The sequence below is a fragment of the Mesoplodon densirostris genome, chromosome X (assembly GCF_025265405.1).
Source record: "Mesoplodon densirostris isolate mMesDen1 chromosome X, mMesDen1 primary haplotype, whole genome shotgun sequence".
Classification (NCBI taxonomy): domain Eukaryota; kingdom Metazoa; phylum Chordata; class Mammalia; order Artiodactyla; family Ziphiidae; genus Mesoplodon; species Mesoplodon densirostris.
Genome location: NC_082681.1, coordinates 121,601,554 through 121,623,743, shown reverse-complemented (window position 1 = coordinate 121,623,743; position 22,190 = coordinate 121,601,554). Strand labels below are relative to the sequence as shown.

General features: G+C 42.4%; 1 protein-coding gene across 1 annotated transcript in view; it reads right to left on the bottom strand.

The window, feature by feature from the left end:
• MAP3K15 (mitogen-activated protein kinase kinase kinase 15) overlaps positions 1–20,712 on the bottom strand; it is a gene marked incomplete at its 5' end in the record, with an annotated part of 93,540 nt that extends 72,828 nt beyond the window's left edge. Inside the window, 3 exon segments of the mRNA XM_060086559.1 lie at positions 14,547–14,653; positions 16,658–16,826; positions 20,540–20,712. Of these exon segments, the coding sequence (XP_059942542.1) occupies positions 14,547–14,653; positions 16,658–16,826; positions 20,540–20,712 (449 nt within the window).
• Between the last annotated feature and the right edge of the window lie 1,478 nt (positions 20,713–22,190).

Sequence of the window (22,190 nt, the reverse complement as noted above, 5' to 3'; positions counted from 1 at the left end):
AAGTCAGTCACTAAGTTCCACGTGTTACACCAAAATGGCTTTTCAGATCCTAGCTCTTCCCAAGAAGCCTTCCCCAAATACCATCACTGAAGATGACACAACACTAGTGGCTGGGATTCTCTGCTGGGAAACAGAAGGGCAATTAACATTTATCCAGCATCTCCTATGTCCCAGGAACTGTGATAAGTTTTTTTTTTACTTACGATACTCTTATTTAATTCTTAAAACCATCTCCTTAATTCCCATTAACCTCATTTCTTCCACAGTGGTTCAGTCCATGGTTTTGTGGGCTGTAAACAGCAGAATCGTTTTGAAATATTTCTCAAACCATTCCAAAGTTAAGTGCTCTCTAGACAACCAACTCCTAGTCAGCTAAGAGCTATGGGCAACATATACACAATGGAATATTACTCAGCCAAAAAAGAAAACAAAAACAGACTCAGATTTCGAAAACAAAATGCAGGGGGAGGGATAAATTAGGAGTTTGCGATTAACATACACACACTACTATATATAAAATAGATAACCAATAGGGACCTACTGTATAGGACAGGGAATTCTACTCAATATTCTGTGATAACCTATATAAGAATCTGAAAAAGGATGAATGTATGTATATGTATAACGGAATCACTGTGCTGCACACCTGAAACTAACACGACGTCGTACATCAACTATACTCCAATAGCATTTTGAAAAAAGATCTATGGGCAACTTTTTGGCTAAATTATGAGTAGTTTTTCTTATTTACTTTAAATAGCCATAATTTCTACAGACTAAGCCAGTAAGTCACCTCACATTTGCTATGTTGACTCCTCTGCAATCTTCCCCCACTCCAGGGGTTACGATGTGATGATCTGATATATGTATGCATTGTGAAATGATGACCACAATTAAGTTAGTTAACACATCCATCATCTCACATGGTTACTTTTTTGTGTGGTGGGAACACTTAAGATCTACTCTCTTAGCAAATTTCAAGTATACAATACAGTATTACCAACTGTATAGTCACCATGCTGTACATTACATTCCCAGAACTCATTCATCTTATAACTAAAGTTTGTACCCTTTGACCAACATCTCCCCATTTTTCCCTATCCACCAGCCCCTGGCAACTCCCATTCTACAATCTGGTTCTATAAGCTTGAAAATTTTAGATTCTGCATATAAATGAGATCATACAATATATGTCTTCCTGTGTCTGGCTTATTTTACTTGGCATAATGTCCTCCAGGTACATCCATGTTTTTGCAAATGGCAGGATATCCTTCTTCTTTACAGCTGAATAATATTTCATTGCACACACACACACACACACACACGCCACATTTTCTTTAGCCATCTGTTGACCGACACTTTGGCTGTCTCCATACCTTGGCTATTGTGAATAATGCTGCAATGAACAGGGGAGTGCAGATATCTCTGCGAGATACTGATTTCATTTCCTTTGGATATATACCCAGAAGTGGGGTTGCTGGACCACATGGTAGTTCTATTTTTAATTTTTTGAAAAACCTCCACACTGTTTTTCATAATGGTTGAACCAATTTACATTCCCACAAACAGTGTACAAGTGTTCCCCTTTCTCCACACTCTCACCAACACTTAACTCTGTGAGTTCTTTATATATTTTGGATATGAACTGCTTATCACATATCTGATTTGCAAATATTTTCTCCCACTCAGTAGGCTGCCTTTTCATTTTGTTGATGGTTCTTTTGCTGTACAGAAGCATCTGAATCTGATGTAGTCCCAACTGTTTATTTTGCTTTTATTGTTTATGTTGCTTTTGTTGCCTGTGCTTTTGATGTCACAGCCAAAAAAAATCAGTGTCAAAGACAATGTCAGTGAGTTTTTCCCTATGTTTTCTTCTAGAAGTTTTATGGTTTAAGGTCTTAGATATAAGTCTATAATCTATTTCAAGTTAATTTTTGCACATGGTGTAAGACAGGGTCCAATTTTATTCTTTTGCATGTGAATATCCAGTTTTGCCAACACCATTTATTGAAAAGACTATCTTTTCTCCATTATGTATTCCTGGTGCCCTGTCAAAGATTAGTTTACTGTACGTACGTGGACTTATCTCTGGGCTCTCTATTCTGTACCACTGGTCTATGTGTCTGTATCATTTTGCCAGTATCATATCATTTTGGTTACTATAGCTTTGTAATACATATAGTTTGAAATCAGGAAGTATGATACAGCTTTGTTCTTCTTTCTCAAGATTGCTTTGGCTATTTGGGGGTCTTGTGCGGTTCTACACGAATTTTAGGATTTTTTTTCTATTTCTGTGGAAAATGCACAGAATTTTGATAGAGATTCTGTAATCTTTTTATATCACACTAGGTAACCTCCCCATTTGAATTAAGAAGTGAAAGGAGGGGATAAATGAAGAAGGAACTGAACTTTTGTTAACAGCCATCTAGCTGCCAGGGGCTGTGCAGGCCACCTGCATGTGGTGTATCTCATTTAATCCACACCATAGGGATCTCCAACCTGGTTTACAGATGAGCAAACTCAGGCTTAAGGAGTTTAATTACCTTGTCAACATCATATTGCTGGTAAGTGATTCAAACATCAAAGCATATGCTCTTTTCACAACCAGAATGACTTCCTATAAAGCAGTAGTCTCATGCAAGGCTGATTTTGTCCCTAGGGGACACCTGGCAGTGTCTGTAGACACTTCTGGTTGTCACAACTTGGGGTCGGGTTGCTACTGGCACCTAGGGCGGAAAGACTGGGAAGTTGCTAAACTTCCTACAATATATAAGATGGGCTCCCAAACAGAGAATTACGCAGCTCTAGTTGCACTAGTGCAAAGTTGAAAAACCTGTTATAAAGTAATCAACTCTGAATTTTACTAAACACTATTCTTTTTCCTACAAATATCTACACTCAAACAAACCTTGTCTCATTCAAAATCGTCACCTCAGAGGACCATTACTTATCCCAGCGATGTTTTCATGCTAACAGCACTTTTATCAACATTGCTTTATGAAATTACTTCCTCTAAACTATCTTCCTTGGTGGCAAATCTCTATTTTCCTAGTAGTTTTGATATTTGGAAATGGTCAAAAGTTTTCTCTTAAACTTGGTAAAAATACGGGTAACCAAGCTACACAGAAATAGTCACAGCCTTAGTCACAGCCAAACACCTGCTTCATGCCAGGATTACTCCCTGGAAAGCTTACTGCAAGGTAGATGTTAGTATCCCATTTTACATATGAGGAAGGTGGCTTCAGGAGATTTAGTGGCTTGACCATGGCCATAAGACTTAAGTATAGGAGCTGGAATTCAAACCCAAGTCTGTTTGCCTTTTAAGCCCACAGTAATGACACTGATTTCCTATATACCGTGTTAGATGACTCTTAAAGCAATTCTGAAGGAAAAAAATCCCCCCCCAATGATACAATGATATTCTGAATAACGGCAGCATTGTCCAAGGCAAAGCACTGCAGCATGATTAATATGAAGAGAACAAGTTCACCTGTCTGTATAAGTTCAAGTATGTAATACATACACACGTGATTACATTTTGAAATCATGTGTTAACTTGAGTCACCCCTAACGAACTCTCTCCTGCTTTAGCACAAAGCCCTTCCACTGACACACAAATAAGTCAGTAAATGAAGGAAGGACAAAAGAAAGGGAACTGAAGCAGGAATTGGACAGAAAAGGTAGATAACATAGGCTCAAAGAGGCCAGCAGGGAGGAAGGAGGACAGATGGAAGTGGTAAGTTCTTTGGATAAATATGTTTCAAAAGGAAAATATGTATTATTGGCCAGGCCACTGCTCAGAAGATAATAAGATGGTCCACTTCTCATTAAAAAAAAAAAGCAACTGGTCTTTTGGTATAAAAAGTACTTATTATGAAAGTGGCTTCAATATTCAGCTATTGTCTGATGCTCTCAACATACATGAAAAAGTAGGACATATAACAGTAATGGCCCTACAATGCCAAGAGGCCCATGGCTTATTTTAGTTGCCCATCGGGCAAACAAAATATAAGCTAAAGCTTTCTGGGAAGAGTTTCATTGATTATGCCGTGATATGATTAAATTAGTGTATGTACAGCACTGTGCTAACACTGGGGACTTCTGGTCCCAGAACTCTTAATGACCAGCTATTTTATTTTGGGCCTTTGCCTTTCTTTCTTCCCCCTCTCTAAAATAAAGGATTTAGACTACATCAGGGGTCCCCAACCCCCAGGCCGTGGACCGATACCGGTCCGTGGCCTGTTAGGAACTGGGCCGCACAGCAGGAGGTGAGCGGTGGACGAGTGCGTGGAGCTTCATCTCCCGCTCCCCATCGCTCCCCATCGCTCGCATTACCGCCTGAACCATCCCCCTTCCCCACCGCCTCCCTGGTCCATGGAAAAACTGTCTTCCATGAAACCGGTCCCTGGTGCCAAAAAGGGTGGGGACCGCTGGACTACATGATTCCTTGTAAATTCACAGATTTTGTGGTTCTCCTCACTGCCAGGAAAACAATCACCACAAATATGTATCCTTCTTTTGCAACATGGTTTTAGGTAGCTGAAGGGAAATGAACTATAAAAAGTAAGGCTATGTAAACCAGACAAAGACAAGTATCACATTATACTGCTTCTATGTGGAATCTAAAAAAGTGATACAAATGAACTTATTTACAAAACACAAACAGACCCACAGACACAGAAAACTAATTTATGGTTACCACAGGGAAAAGGTGGGGAGGGATAAATTAGGAGTTTGGGATTAACAGATTAACAGTACTATATATAAAACAGATAAACAACAAGGACCTACTGAATAGCACAGGGAACTATACTCAATATTTTATAATAACCCATAGTGGAAAAGAATCTGAAAAAGAATATATATATGTATATACATATACATATATACATGTATATTTATATATATATATACACATATATGTGTGTGTGTGTATATATATATATATATATATAAAATCACTTTGCTGTACACCTGAAACTGACACAACATTGTAAACCAACTATATTTCAATTTAAAAAAAATAGAAAAAAAGTAGGGTGATGTCATCATTTTCCTACTCTTTACAAACATGTAATAAAAAATGGCTATTTAGATAAACATATGGTGAGATCACACAGTGAATATGAACAAAAGAAACCAAAAAAAAGGAGGCTGGCGGTTACTGCAGAGACAACAAGCTCTCACCGTCCCTCCACCTGAGCAATGACCTGGCTGGGCAGCCCAGAGGCCAAGGATGAGCTGACTGCTGTAGGTTCTGTAACAAGCCTGCAGACCCTTTGGTGTGGGCTGGATTCAGTAACTTTCATCTAATATTCCCGCCCACACACGTTTCTAGGGCCCACAGAGTATCTTCCTCTCTCCATCACTCCCCTTAACTCACTTACAGAGAGACACATCATATTCCAATAAACGTGTCACACATTCACTTTCCCTTCCACTTGCTGAGTAATTCAATGAGTTCAATTTTGCCAGGGCTGGCAGTCTGGACCCAAAGATGCAGGGAGGAGAATATGAGTACAGTCCTGCTTTGAGACAGGTGAGTTTTGTTGTTTTTAAACCCAGGACTTTGATTCTGTTATTCTTCTTCTAGGCCATGCCTCTGCCTGCTGCCTGGATCCCTGGTCAGGATCTTCTGGCTGCATTAGCATATCTAATAATATCCTGTCTGTAAAAGTAACAGCAAATAAAAACTGTTCATAAAGGTTCCACGCCATTGGGAGGCAAGCAATTTAACGGCTCAGTGGAAACTTGAAGTAGCTTTGAATGGGCTTCTAAGGCAGTGAAAGGGAAGCTATCGGGCAAAGATGCCGACTCAAGGCAGCTTTCCTAATACAGGGAGCCCTTGCCTAATACAGGAAGGGTCAAATCATTCATTCCTGTCAACTTTTAGTAACACTGATGGCCGTCATTTGTTCCACTTCCTAAGAGTTAATGGTCAACTGTAATGCAGGAAAATTCATTATTTGCCCATCACTATATTCCCCTTTACAGAAACACGGTATCTCCATAAACTTTCTCAAAACTGTACCTAATGCGAAATCCTACTGTAACTCTGCTGACAGCTGGCCAAATTATACCTAAAGCAAAGATGTGAAATTCGGGATCAGATTGCATGTATAAATGAAGCAAATATTGCAATTCTACAGAAAATCCCTCGTTGGCTGGAAAAATGAAGTTCCTGGCACTGAGGAGGCCAGCTTCAATATACATATTTGTGGTGACTGTTCTCCTGGCAGTGAAGAGAACCACTGTCTAATTGGGAGCCATCAGACTAGAAGGAAAAGACCCGTCATCAGAAAGGTGGCTGTCTGGCAAGCAATCCCAGCCATTCTGCTTCCAAATGGGAAACATATATCCTCCAGGAATCACTTCATCCTGCCACACCCGGTTCTCTTAGATACTGATTTTCCATTTCAAAACATGTTTTATTCTTTCATTACTTTGAGTGGATGGTAATCAGATTATTTCATTCTGCTTGACAACCATTACCTCTGCTTGGTCCTGGAAAAGACTTGGTGGTGAGCACTTTAAAAGGCCCTCTTAGTTTTAATTTAATGAACCATTTTTTAAAATAGCACTTAAAGTGTGCCAGGCATTCTTCCAGAAACTTCACCAGTGATAAGTCATTAATTCTTGTTCAGTCAAGGATCGATCAAGTATAATTTAAGTATAAATAAAAGCAGAACCCACTACTCTGGGGGAAGAGAGGTACAAAACTTTTTTTTTTTTCAGGCTTAAGGTAGATGCCCTTCCCAATGTTCCCCGCCTTGGGATGCTGAGTTTAAAGACTGCTGGGGAGAGAGAAGGCACATTTTCATAGAGACCATGAAGCCCCTCTGCCAAAAGGAATCCAAATCCCGACTACCACTATTTGCCGGTATCTAGTACAGCAGGACACAAGCACGTGCTATGTACCCAACAGAAATGTGTCCATATGTGTGCAAAAATCATGCACAAGAATGCTCACAGCAGGACTGTTCCTAGTATCCCCAAACTGGAAACAACCTACAGGTCTATCAGCAGTAAAATGGATAAATCACTTGTGGCATATCCACACAACGAAATATTCCACAGCAAGGAGAAAGAATGAACTAGTGACACATCCAACAGCATGGACGAATCTCACAAACACAATGCTGAGTGAAGGAAGCCAGACACAAAAGAGTACGTACTGTGTGATTCCATTTATACGAAGTTGAAGGACAGGAAAAACTCATCTATGGAGACAGAGGTTACAATATATGAATAATGGCTGCCTATGGAGGGGTGGGGACTACCTGCAAAGGGGCACAAAGGTACTTTCTGGGGGGTGGTGGAAACGTTGTATATTTTGATAGGGGTGTTGTTTACATGTGTGTATCTGTTAAAACTCATCAATTTGTATAAAGATCTACGCATTTCACTGCCTGTGCATTTTACATACTTTAATATAAAAGAGAGATGTAGCCTCATATGCATTACAAGAATCCTGAAGCCATGGGTTTCCCTGTTGCTGCTGTCAGGCAGGTGCTGTCAGTGGCAGGTCCACAATCTATAGCTTAACCCAGCTGCTGAAGCAAAGAAAAGCCTCTGAGAAATCAGACCCAAAAGTCCTCTAACTCGGGTTACCATCGACCCTCACTATATTCATTCCCTGAGGAAGATGTTGGCCATGGAAGGTTGATAAGATGTCAGAACTCTTTGGTTCTCAAGCCATGTTTGAATATCCTCGCAGAGTTTTTTGCCATGTGATTCAAACACGACCAATTCCTGGCCCCAGCAGAGGACAGGCCCAGTGGGAAGTGCATTTGGGCGTGGTTCTCACCATGTTCACCTAATGCCACCCCTCTTCCTGTATCTTACTGGGGAGGAAGAGTGACTGTAGGACTAAGACATTTAGGCAGCTCGGATTTTGTGAAATTGGATGTGTCAGACTCCTAGCTATCCTCCAAATCCACAGTAGCTGAGTCTGAATGGGCACATGGCCACCCAGCTAGCGACTACATTTCCCAGCTTCCCTTACACCTAGATAGGGATCATGTGACTATGTTCTCACCGATAGAATGTCAGTGGAAGTGGCATGTGCAAATTTTACTTGCTTTAAAGGAAACTGCTTGCCCTGGGCTTCCACTCTTTGCCCCTTTCATTAGGCTGGAACACAGAGTAGCAGTGACCTAGCTTCAACTAGAAGAGGACAACACTCCTGGGAATGAAAGAGCTACAAAATGGTCAGAAGCTAGGTCCCTGAACAACTCCTGGGGCAGTACTATGCCACTAGCCTGGCCCACTCACCTCTAGACTGCTATGTAAAAGAGAAATTTCAATCTGATTTAAATCACTGCATTTGGGGGCTCTTTACTACAGCATCTCAGCTGACACCCCTAGCAATAAGCTTTTGAGGCTCATGGTCTCCAGGCAGGAATTTCCAAGTCTCACATACTCTACCTAGCCCAGTAATTTGTACTCCGAAGTTCAGATTATACTACTACATAAAGACAGCACCCTCTTTCCCCATCATACAACGTTAATCCTGTTGTTAAACCTGCCCCCACCCACCCAGCCTACAAGACACTCTCAGCTCCTTATTTGTGTACACAAGGTCCTTTCACGACACAGTCCCACCCTCCACACTCTGCTCACTGCAGACATTTACTTCACCTACATCTCATGTTCTGGATGTTCCCAGAAGGCAAAATGCACATGAAGAACTATCTGCTCACACTTCTGGCCAAGTGGAATGGCCTTTTCACCACTCACATCCCACACTCTATCCCGCCCATGAGGCAATTTTTTACTAAATCATAAAAACCCAGCCCCAGGGCTTCCCTGGTGGCACAGTGGTTAAGAGTCCGCCTGCCTATGCAGGGGACACGGGTTCGATCCCTGGCCCGGGAAGATCCCACATGCCGCGGAGCAACTAAGCCTGTGTGCCACAACTACTGAGCATGTGCGCCTAGAGCCCACAAGCCACAACTACTGAAGCCCGTGCGCCCCGAGCCTGTGCTCTGCAACAGGAGAAGCCAAGAGTGGCCCCCGTTCACTGCAACTAGAGAAAGCCCGCGCACAGCAACGAAGACCCAGCACAGCCAAAAATTAAAAAAATCAAATAAATTAATTAATTTAAAAAAACCCCAACCCAGCCCCACCCAGGTGTCCGCTCCTCTGGTGAGATGGGGCTGGGAGATGCTCTCCTCAGCTCCTTGCCTGGGTGGGCAAGTCAGGCTCTAGGGCCAGCAGAAATCATTGTTTGAGGGTCCCAACGAGTTCCCTGGTCAGAGTGCTGCAGCTGAGCAAAGCAGATGCTTGGGACTACTGCTCGGGCACTGCAGAAAGCCTTCTTGGAATCTGACATGTTATCACACTGGGACCGTTGGCCAGCTGCTCCTGACGTGGCCACATGAAGGCCCAGACTGTCCCAGTCCCTGAACTGAAGAGAACCAACACTATTAGCATATCTCTCACCACCATGAATGCAAGGTATTTCAATGAAGAGTATCAGGAGGACATCTACAAGTCCCAGACCAGCATGTGCAAGCTCTGAGGAACGCTGGAATAACCCAGTGTATCTGGGTGACCTCTGGAGACAGCTGAGACAGAGCTACAACAGGGCAGTGGCTGACACCCAACTCAGAGCCCATGTTCTCCAGCCGTGTGGCCGACAGGGTCTCGGTGCTTCAGCCGGCTGGCAGGCCTGAGCCGCTGAGGTGGGACAGCCGAGTTCAGGACACTGGACCACCAGAGACCTCCTGGCCCCGTGTAATATCAATTGGCAAGAGCTCTCTCAGAGATCTCCGTCTCAACCCTAAGACCCAGCTCCACTCAATGACCAGCAAGCTCCAGTGCTGGACACCCCATGCCAAACAACTAGCAAGACAGGAACACAACCCCACCCATTAGCAGAGAGGCTGCCTAAAATCATAATAAGTTCACAGACACCCCAAAACACACCACCGGATGTAGTCATGCCCACCAGAAAGACAAGATCCAACCTCATCCACCAGAACACAGGCACTAGTCCCCTCCACCAGGAAGCCTACACAACCCACTGAACCAACCTTACCCACTGGGGGCAGACACCAAAAACAACGGGAACTACTAATCTGCAGCCTGCGAAAAGGAGACCCCAAACACAGTAAGTTACACAGAACAAGAAGACAGAGAAATACACAGCAGATGAAGGAGCAAGGTAAAAACCCACCAGACCTAACAAATGAAAAGGAAATAGGTAGTCTATCTGAAAAAGAATTCACAGTAATGACAGTAAAGATGATCCAAAATCTTGGAAAGAGAATGGAAAAAATCCAAGAAACATTTAACAAGAATCTAGAAGAACTAAAGAGCAAACAAACAATGATGAACAACACAATAAATGAAATTAAAAATTCTCTAGAAGGGATCAATAGCAGAATAACTAAGGCAGAAGAACGGATAAGTGACCTGGAAGATAAAATAGTGGACATACCTACTGCAGAGCAGAATAAAGAGAAAAGAATGAAAAGAATTGAGGACAGTCTCAGAGACCTCTGGGACAACATGAAACTCACCAACATTCGAATTATAGGGGTCCCAGGAAAAGAAAAGAAAAAGAAAGGGTCTGAGAAAATATTTGAAGAGATTATACTTGAAAACTTCCTTAATATGGGAAAGGAAACAGTCAATCAAGTCCAGGAAGCACAGAGAGTCCCATACAGGATAAATTCAAGGAGAAACACGCCAAGACACACATTAATCAACTATCAAAAATTAAATATAGGACTTCCCTGGTGGTGTAGTGGTTAAGAATCTGCCTGCCAATGCAGGGGACACGGGTTCAAGCACTGGTCCAGGAAGATCACACATGCCGTGGAGCAACTAACCCCCGTGTGCCACAACTACTGAGCCTGTGCTCTAGACCCCGTGAGCCACAACTACTGAGCCAGTGTGCTGCAACTACTGAAGCCCGCGTGCTTAGAGCCCACGCTCCAGAACAAGAGAAGCCACAACAATCAGAAACCTGTGCACAGCAACGAAGTGTAGCCCCCACTCACCACAACTAGAGAAAGCCTGCATGCAGTAATGAAGACCCAACGCAGCCAAAAATAAATTTTAAATAATAATAATAATAATAATAATTAAATAAAAAGAAAAAATATTAAAAGCAGCAAGGGAGGGGCTTCCCTGGTGGCACAGTGGTTGAGAGTCCGCCTGCTGATGCAGGGGACACGGGTTCATGCCCCAGTCCGGGAAAATCCCACATGCCATGGAGTGGCTGGGCCCGTGAGCCATGGCTGCTGAGCCTGCGTGTCCGGAGCCTGTGCTCCGCAACGGGAGAGGCCACAACAGTGAGAGGCCCGCATACTGCAAGAAAAAAAAGCAGCAAGGGAAAAGCAACAAATAACATACAAGGGAATCCCCATAATGTTAACAGCTGATCTTTCAGCAGAAACTCTGAAAGCCATAAGGGAGTGGCAGAACATTCTTAAAGTGATGAAAGGGAAAAACCTACAACCAAGATTCCAACAGCACATTAAAAGGATCATACACCATAATCAAGTGGGGTTTATCCCAGGAATGCAAGGATTCTTCAATATATGCAAATCCATCAATGTGATAAACGATGTTAACAAACTGGAGGAGAAAAACCATATGATCACCTCAATAGATGCAGAAAAAGCTTTTGACAAAATTCAACACCCACATATGATAAGGCACTCCAGAAAGTAGGCACAGAGGGAAATTACTTCAACATAATAAAGGCCATATATGACAAACCCACAGCCAACATCGTTCTCAATGGTGAAAAACTGAAACCATTTCCACTGAGATCAGGAACAAGACAAGGTTGCCCACTCTCACCACTCTTATTCAACATAGTTTTGGAAGTTTTGGCCACAGCAATCAGAGAAGAAAAAGAAATAAAAGGAATCCAAATCGGAAAAGAAGAAGTAAAACTGTCACTCTTTGCAGATGACATGATGATACATAGAGAATCCTAAAGATGCTACCAGAAAACTACCAGAGCTAATCAATGAATTTGGTAGACTAGCAGGAAAAAAATTAATGCACAGAAATTTCTTGCATTCTATACACTAATGATGAAAAATCTGAAACAGAAATTAAGGAAACACTCCCATTTACCATTGCAAAAAATAAAATACCTAGGAATAAACCTATGTAAGGAGACAAAAGACCTATAGGGAGAAAATTATAAGACAATGATGAAAGAAATTAAAGATGATATAAACAGATGGAGAGATATACCATGTTCTTGGATTGGAATTACCAACATTGTGAAAATGACTTTACTACCCAAAGCAATCTACAGATTCAATGCAATCCCTATCAAACTACCAATGGCATTTTTCACAGAACTAGAACAAAAAATTTCACAATTTGTATGGAAACACGTAAGACCCCGAATAGCCAAAGCAATGTTGAGAAGGAAAACTGGAGCTGGAGGAATATACTATACTATATACTATACTACAAAGCTACAGTAATCAAGACAGTATGATACTGGCACAAAAACAGAAATATAGGTCAATGGAAGAGGACAGAAAGCCCAGAGATAAACCCACGCACATATGGTCACCTTATCTTTGACAAAGGAGGCAAGAATATACAATGGAGAAAAGACAGCGTCTTCATTAAGTGGTGTTGGGAAAACTGGACAGTTACATGTAAAAGAATGAAATTAGAACACTTACTAACACCATCCACAAAAATAAACTCAAAACGGATTAAAGGGGGCTTCCCTGGTGGCGCAGTGGTTGAGAGTCCGCCTGCCCATGCAGGGGATGCGGGTTCATGCCCCGGTCCGGGAAGATCCCACATGCCGCGGAACGAGTGGGCCGGTGAGCCATGGCCGCTGGGCCTGTGCGTCCGGAGCCTGTGCTCCGCAACAGGAGAGGCCACAACAGTGAGAGGCCCGCGTACCACAAAACAAAAAACAAACAACAAAAAACGGATTAAACACCTAAATGTAAGACTGGACACTATAAAACTCTTAGAGGAAAACATAGGCAGAACACTCTATGACATAAATCACAGCAAGACCCTTTTTGACCCACCTCCTAGAGAAAGGGAAATAAAAACAAAAATAAACAAATGGGAACTAATGAAACTTCAAAGCTTTTGCACAGCATAGGACACCAGAAACAAGACAAAAAGACAGCCCTCAGAATGGGAGAAAATTGTTGCAAATGAAGCAACAGACAAAGGATTAATCTCCGAAACATACAAGCAGCTCATGCAGCTCAATATCAAAAAAACAAACCACCCAATCCCAAAATGGACAGAAGACCTAAACAGACATTTCTCCAGAGAAGATATACAGATTGCCAACAAGCACATGAAAGGATGTTCAACATCACTGATCATTAGAGAAATGCAAATCAAAACTACAATAAGGTATCACCTCACACGGGTCAGAATGGCCATTATCAAAAAGTCTACAAACAATAAATGCTGGAGAGGGTGTGGAGAAAAGGGAACCCTCTTGCACTGTTGGTGGGATGTAAACTGATACAGCCACTATGGAGAACAGTATGGAGGTTCCTTAAAAAACTAAAAATAGAACTACCATACGACCCAGCAATCCCACTACTGGGCATATACCCTGAGAAAAGCATAATTCAAAAAGAGTCATGTACCACAATGTTCACTGTAGCTCTATTTACAATAGCCAGGACATGGAAGCAACCTAAGTGTCCATCGACAGATGAATGGATCAAGAAGATGTGGCACATATATACAATGGAATATTACTCAGCCATAAAAGGAAACGAAATTGACTTATTTGTAGTGAGGTGGATGGACCTAGAGTCTGTCATACAGAGTGAAGTAAGTCAGAAAGAGAAAAACAAATACCGTATGCTATCACATATATATGGAATCTAAAAAAAAAAAAGGTTCTGAAGAACCTAGGGGCAGGACATGAATAAAGACGCAGATGTGGAGGCTGGACCTGAGGACACGGGGAGGGGAAGGGTAAGCTGGGACGAAGTGAGAGAGTGGCATGGACATATATACACTACCAAACGTAAAATAGATAGCTAGTGGGAAGCAGCCGCATAGCACAGGGAGATCAGCTCGGTGCTTTGTGACCACCTAGAGGGGTGGGATAGGGAGGGTGGGAGGGAGACGCAAGAGGGAGGGGATATAGGGATATGTGTGTAACTATGGCTGATTCACTTTGTTATACAGCAGAAGCTAACACACCACTGTAGAGCAATTATACTCCAATAAAGATGTTGGGGAAAAAAAAAAAACGCAGCCCCAAAGACCCGGAGAAGCTTCTTTAAAACCCCAAAGCAAAGTGCCTTCCTCCCTCTACTATGCTTTGATATTCATTAAGATATTTATAATTCTGAGCTGTAAGTATTTAGTTACATGTGTGATCTCGGAGCTAGAATATATGTTCCAAAGACAAAGTCCCTGGAGGTTAAGATCATGCCATGTCCATTTTCTTAACTTTAGCATTCAGCTCATGATCTGGCTCATCCTCAATGAGGGCTGAATGAAAGAAGGAAACAATTTAACAGCTGGCATGTTTCAAAACTCTATACGCACATTATCACTCTTACCTATTCAGTGCAAACACATAGTGGAATTTAATGTTATGCTGGTCAGCCAAATCACACGTCGGCAGCATTTCCAGTGTTTCTACCAGCTTCACCATTGCATCATAGTCCTGTTGGCAAGAGGTCCCAAGGTGAGAAAGACAGGAAACACAGCTCTTTGCAGGTTTTTTTGAACAGTTACGAACCTGAGACCGCCTCAGCATTTAAACAGAAGCCTTTCCCTACAGGCAGCATTTAGTGACGTTAAAGCCCTTAAAAGAATAGCAATGAGATTAAAAATAAGGTGGATGAGAGAGAAGACAGAGAAAGAATCCCTGCTATCAGAGGTCACAAAAGGACCAGGGAAAGGAAGTTAGATTCAAAGACGATAAAAGAAAACAAATGAGCCCAGCAGCCAGGAAAAGCTACCACGTTTTGAGGGTAGGAGAGTTAACACCAGCAGGGCTGTGGGTTAAAATGAACAGGACATAAACATGGAGGAAATCTTAGAGTTATTTGCCACGTAAAGGGGGGGAAACATGCCAATCCTTCCTTTTTTGTCAGAAACAATCACATTCATCTAAACCAGAATTTCTCAACCTTGGTACTCCTGACATTTGGGGGCTGGATCATTCTTTACGGTGGGGGCTGTGCTGTGTATCGCGGGATGTTAAGCGGCATCCGTGGCCTTGACCCACTAGATGCCAGGAGCACTTCCCCCTCCCTCCTCGAGCTGTGACAACCAAGTATGTCTCCAGATACTGCCACATGTCCCCCGCTTGAGAAGCACAGCTCTAAACTGCATAATTACCCAGGGAGAAATTGCTACCGTGTTTGTCTGAGCTGTGTCCCCTCCGAGCAGGACCATCTGCTACCCTTTCAGCCGGGCTTACAATCCTTTTGGGCCAACTCGCTGACAGCCAGCCACAGTTAGCAGATGAGGACTTCCCACTGAAATCTCAGGTCTGTTTTGTGGCTTTACACCTCAGTGCTGCTACCCAGGGATAGGGAAGGCAGAGTATTGCAAGAAGCTTCCGGCTCACCCTTGAGCCCGAAGAGTCCCACCAATGGAAGGTTATAAAGAGGAGAGATGCGTGAAAGCAAGGGCAGAAAGAAGCCAGCAGCTCAACAGAAGAAAAACTTCAAAAAAGGTCACTCCCATTCTCTTGTTCCATGGGGCTTAATTTCATCATCGTAATTCCTAATAGCACCTGCTATTAAAATCAATTAGATGCATCTGTTTATCACCAGGGGGCATGAGTTCCTTAAGTGGTTGACTCCGTTCTTGGTTCAGGTCATAAACACTCTCTCGTTCAGATTTAAAGACCCGTGGCCAACAACCTCCAATATGGCTTTGTAGAATTCTGCAGGTTATGTACATTGCCCTGTGTTCCTCCAAAGGAAAGTAAGACAAGACATCCTTAGAAATGGCTCCACAGCATTAAACTTGGAGGGAGGAAACGACTGATTTCCTCCACGGTACCATATTCTACAAACCCTGTCTCAAGAACTCTCCAGAAGCCTCTGTCACTTGTCTTAGAATAAACCCCTGCATTCCCTGGGTCCTGGACTTGCCTCTGCTACTCCTGCTCTCCCTTTCACTAATAGGTAGTGGTAAACAAAGAAGGAAGTGACAAAGGCCTAAAGGAAGTAGCAGAGGAGTTAACAGCAAAGAGGACAGAGCCGGTTGCCTCAGTTTGAATCGTGACTTTGCCAACTGCTGTGTGACCTTAAGCAAGTTACTTAACTTCTCTGTACCTCATGTTCCTCATTTGTAAAATGGAGATAATCCAAGTGTACACCCCATAGGCTTATGAAGAGAATTAAGTGAATTAGGACTTGCAAAGGGCTTGGAACAACGCCTAACACTAAGTGCATATAAACTGTTTAGTTCTAATTCCTTTTATTAAGCAGTACTGTTTCTGAGATTTTGCTGGAGTGGCCTTCTGATATGACGAAACCTTCTTCATACTTCCACCACAACAGATATGCGAGGTGACCTATGACCTAGCCACATCCCTATTTTGTCTGTAAAACAGTTACCTAACCGTACACCTAGTGTAAGAGTGCTTCATATGAGAAATTCCTCGTGTCAAGGAAGAAGTGTGATAGCCTCAGACAAGCATATTTCGTACCTGGATATCACGACAGGACAGCAGTAAATTAATGACGATGTCTGAGATCGGAACGTCGGTACTGTCCGTGCGGAGCTTCATGCGAGCCAGCTCCTTCGCCAGTGCATCACCCTGGTATTTCCCTCTGGCTCTCCGGATGTCATTTAACAAGGTTTCTTTGTAATAAGCACTGGAGAGGAAAACAAGAAAACCTCCAGTCGCATCCATGTGCATCCAGGACTGTGTTGCCCTTAGCAGCTCAAACAAACTTGGTTCTCGTTGACAGGACTTAGGCTAACACGTGGGGGCCTCGCCCAGACCTCAGACTCCCTGCATCAGCAAACAGGAGACACGTCCTACTTGTGAGTGACATTCTGCAAAAACTCACCACTAAACAGTAACAAAGAAATATCAGTTCATTATGACCTTGAAAATATTTTCAAACTTGACCCCATATGTATCTGGATGACCCACAAGACTTGCTACCCACCCCAGCCCATCCCCCTCTCTCTGATATTTTCAAACACAAAGACAAGAAAGTACCTTATTTGAATAGTAATTTCCCCCATGATTAAGAGATTTTCACAAAGCTGAACAAAACTCCAAAGCCATGAAACAGAGTAAAATGAGAACTTCTTTAAAATGTATCTATCAGGTGTCCCAAGCTAGTAATCACAAATCTTTCTGCAGCTGGTCGAGAGCCAGAACCTGAATGTGTCCACGAGCAATCCAAGAAGCTGTGCCTGGATGCTTATGGGCAACCTCGGCCTTTTACCCCATACTCCCCTTGTCATTTTTGACAGCCAGAGTGCTTTTCTTTTCTTTCTTTTTTTTTTTTTTTTTGCCGTGTGTGAGCCTCTCACTGTTGTGGCCTCTCCCGCCGCGGAGCACAGGCTCCGGACGCGCAGGCTCAGCAGCCATGGCTCACGGGCCAGCCGCTCCGCGGCATGTGGGATCCTCCCGGACCGGGACACGAACCCGTGTCCCCTGCATCGGCAGGTGGACTCTCAACCACTGCGCCACCAGGGAAGCCCCAGAGTGCTTTTCTGTAAGCAAATATAAGACGTAAAACTTCCTTCATGTGGACGTCTAGATAATAATAGGGATGTATGACAACATTTCGAGCAGTTTAAATCCACACTGGAATGTCTCACCATAGCCCCTCAAAGAACCAATGCTAGTATCTGGTATTTGGTTTAAAATCTTTAAAAATGACCAAATTTGGTATACAGAGGCCAACTTACAATGACCATAGATTGACTTAAATATGTTGTCTACTCTCCAAGTAATTTTTTTTTTATGGAGACTGGGCATTGCCAAGCTGTAATACTGTCAACCCATTAAGCAACTCAAATGTTTTAACTGTAGACAGTAAAATTAGGTTGTTTATTAAAAAGAATAGGTTCAGTAAGTAAACTCTTCAGAGAATGAAAAACAACACCTAAGAATAACAAATGTCACTTTTAATAGTTATAAAACTATGTCAAAAAAAGTGTTTACTGTACACAGCCTGGTCCAATGCTTATAATAAGATCTCAATGAACATTTCAGGAATTAAGTGATGTCCCACAGAAAGTGCTCTGATAAAATTATCAGTGCATTGCTTTAATTTTTATTTCCTTGTTTGTCTATTGCTTATTACCACAATGATGAGCAAATTAGCAGATTCTACTAATGTTTAAAATTCTATGATTAATCAAATGAGTCATTAAGTTGGGTGACAGCCATTGTCCATTTGTTGGACTATAAAGGCATCAAAGTTATTAAAGTATTATTAGTTCAGCCTGACAAGTAAAAAATTTATACTTTAGTTTAGACTTGTTTTCAAGGGTAATTCTGAAAAATAGTTTTAATAAACTAAGAAACCTAATAAGAATGGTAACTTGTAAGTAAATGAACAAAACACTGAATTAATTACGGCTTGGAGACATCATGTATGTAATAAACATGCAGCCATTTCTGCCTCTGGTAACCAGGGAAGATGTTGCTAATCAATGTGGACTCAGAAATGGCTTCAGGGACTTCCCTGGTGGCGCAGTGGTTAAGAATCCACCTGCCAATGCAGGCGACACGGGTTCGAGCCCTGGTCTTGGAAGATCCCACACGCCGCGGAGCAACTAAGCCTGCCCGCCACAACTACTGAGCCCACGCACCACAACTACTGAAGCCTGTGTGCCTAGAGCCCGTGCTCCACAACAAGAGAAGCCACTGCAATGAGAAGCCCGCACACCACAATGAAGAGTAGCCCCCTCTCGCCGTGACAAGAGAAAGCCCGTGCACAGCAACAAAGACCCAATGCAGCCGAAAATAAATAAATAAATAAATTTTTAAAAAGATTTAAAAAAAAGAGAAATAGCTTCAAACCCCTTTTCCGCACAGGGCTCTGGGTAGCCTTCATCAATCTATCAAAGTTGGCACTTGAGCTGAAAATTTATCTGCCATCCCTGTTACAGATGTTTTAAACCATAAGCCCCATTTACCCTCTCATTAACCCTTGCCAGGTATCCGGTAGTTCAAGGAGTGGAATCAACTAACAGGTATTTCAAGTTCTCTGAAATTAAACCAAATCAAACGAGTTGTTTTCCTACTGAAACATACATGAAGTGAATGAGAAACAAACTTGAATCTACTTCTTGCAAAGACCTTGCTCATCTAGCAGACTCAAGCTAGCCTACTTGCTTGTCAGACCTGAAAAGATGATACTGAGAGAGTTCTCTCCCTGAGCTTCACTAAAACGTTCACTGTGCAATAAGACAATAGTTAGCAAGGAGGGACTGAAAGAGGCTTTCCAGGGATGTGCTGCAAAAGGTCTCCCATTTGCTTTCTATGTTGGCATGTGGTCACATATGTCTGGGTTTCCAGTCTTCTTTTCCCATTACAATCTGTAGCAGAAACTCTGTGTCCAGAGAAGAGGTGACAGGACAGAAAAAGAGAACAGACTGTTAACAAGTGTGCACCTCACACCAACCCTACAGTAGTAACGCTCCACAGTTCGGGGAGTCACAGTGCAAGCCACAGGGACGTGTGGTCCCTTACATCTCATTTTAAGTCAGTTCTGCCAGTGCTTCGGATTTTCATTTGTTTTGGAAGGACAAATCCTTCTAGAGACGTAACTTTCAGGAATAAATTCTTTAAATTGGCCACAGGCAAGAAAGAAACCCCAAAACTGGATCCTTTGGTTAAGAAGAAGAATTTTTCTGCCTTCAAGTTTTAGAACAGGGATGTTTTAAGGACTGGTTTCTTGAGCACTGAGGCTGAAAGAGGTGAGCTAACTGTTCCAAGGCTACACTGTGAAGAATCGCCTGATCTAGGATTCAAACCCAAACCTGTCAACTCTTGAATCACTACTCCACACCTTCTCCGACATAAATCTACCAAGAACACGTCACAGGACACGCCGAGGTCAGGATGCCTTCAGCTTGACTAAGTACATCCCGACTTTTACAGCACAAGGACTTATGGTTGGAATGACTTTGCTGACGCATTTTAACAACCTTAACAGCTGATTGGTAGTAGGGAGGAAATCACGTTCAGAAATGACCTTGAAACACAGAATCTCAGAGTTGAAAGAGCATGAAAGAAAATCAGTGACTTAAGTTCCTTATTTTCTAGATGAGAAAACAGCTACAGAAAAGTTATTTGTCAAGGTCACACAGGGAGTTGGAGCCAAACACAAGCTCAACCCTGACCTCAACTCCAGTTTTATTCTCTTTCGGTTACACCTCAACGGCCCAACTCAGTGAGCCAGTAAGGAACACTGGATTCCAGGATGACTTCAAAATAATTGGTCTGGGTTCCCCACTCTCTGGGCACTAAGGTCTCTTGAAGTTACGTCACCTCCATGGATGTGAAAGGGAAATTTTGGCAAAGCTCCCAGCGTTGTTGACGGTTGATGGGAATTACCATGAGGTCACATGGATGTCCTTGAGGCGGCTAGTAAAGCTGTCCACCAGGGGCACACACAGTGGACCCAGGATGGTGTCCCAGTTGGGCTGCATGTACTCCGAGGCACGTCTCTGGGCGTCACTCTCGCAGCAAAAATAATCAGCGCATGGTGTCATGATGTACGGGATGAAATAATAATTTCACTAGATGCCTGGGAAAAAGAAACAAAAATGTTTCACGAAATAATTGATGCAGAAGCACAGCTGTGGACTTGGGCAGGTGGAACCTTGGTGGGACACGAAAGGAGAAAATGACGATGAACAACTTGAACAATACGACTATGAATCTATCATACGCAAAACAGGAAACCACTCAATTTCACAAGCTCTAACACGTGGACATTAGACAAAAATTTGGTTTCAAACGCTGAACTGATCTGTATATGTTTCTGAACTTCATCAGCAAAGATTTTAGGGCTTTAAGTCTCAGAAATTACATCATTTCATTACATATCCCCCCAAATCAGAGGGAACTTCAGCCCAATGATAACCAAGGATTACAATGTAAAGGCTTATTTTCTTTCTTTCAGCATAGGTGGAAAAGCCTTGTTATTTGATAATTTAACCACAGGTGAACTATTTATAAACTCTGTTGAGTAAAAACTGTTTTGCGGGAAGCAGATATTAATAAATATGATTAGTTTCAGAGATGTTTTGGAAAAAAAGGATCTGTTTAAAATTTTTTATATTGTCAAACAATACTCAAGTAAAACAGTATCTTTTTTCAATGGAATAATCATGACTCACAGTCAAATTGTAATCCTTTGTAAAGCATAAACACCACCTTTAAATAGCATTAAGCCCATGCTCAGTTTTTAGCATATTTGGAGGACTAAAATATGTTTTTATATGACATTCTTCTATCATAGTCAATCGTTTGTCTATACTGTCATAAAAAGCAACTAGGTTAAAATTTCAGACTCTCTAATTCCTTTATCTTCACTAAGGTTTTTTTTTTTTTTTTTTTTTGCTTAGGCGGGCCTCTCACTGCTGTGGCCTCTCCCGTTGCGGAGCACAGGCTCCGGACGCGCAGGCCCAGCAGCCATGGCTCATGGGCCCAGCGGCTCCGCGGCATGTGGGATCTTCCTGGACCGGGGCACGAACCCGTGTCCCCTGCATTGGCAGGTGGACTCTCAACCACTGCGCCACCAGGGAAGCCCATATCTTCACTAAGTTTTAAAGAACTTACATGATGACAGAAATAATTCATCTGACTTCTTCCCTTTAATTTTTTAAACTAAGGGAGTTATCTAGGAATTTTGGCATAATGCAGACATAACCTTGGGAAGTACACTTTCACCAAGAATGAGAAGTCAAAGAAGCAACACAGTTTCATCTAAATTAAAAAGAAATTCATTTATCACAGAGACAACTATCAGAATGCTACAATCTCAGATCAAACAGAAGTCTTGGGAAAACTTTCCACATTGGGGAACTAGCTTAGAACAAATATGTGACAGACATTTTAAAGTTTTCCTTTTGAATAAGATTTGCTTACACAAGGACAGGTGGCATTCTTAATTCTATCTAAATTCAAAGTACAAATAATTGTCCTGCAATTCTCTCCCTCTTTTGTATCTTCTAGGGCATCTGTAGCCCTGTCACGACAT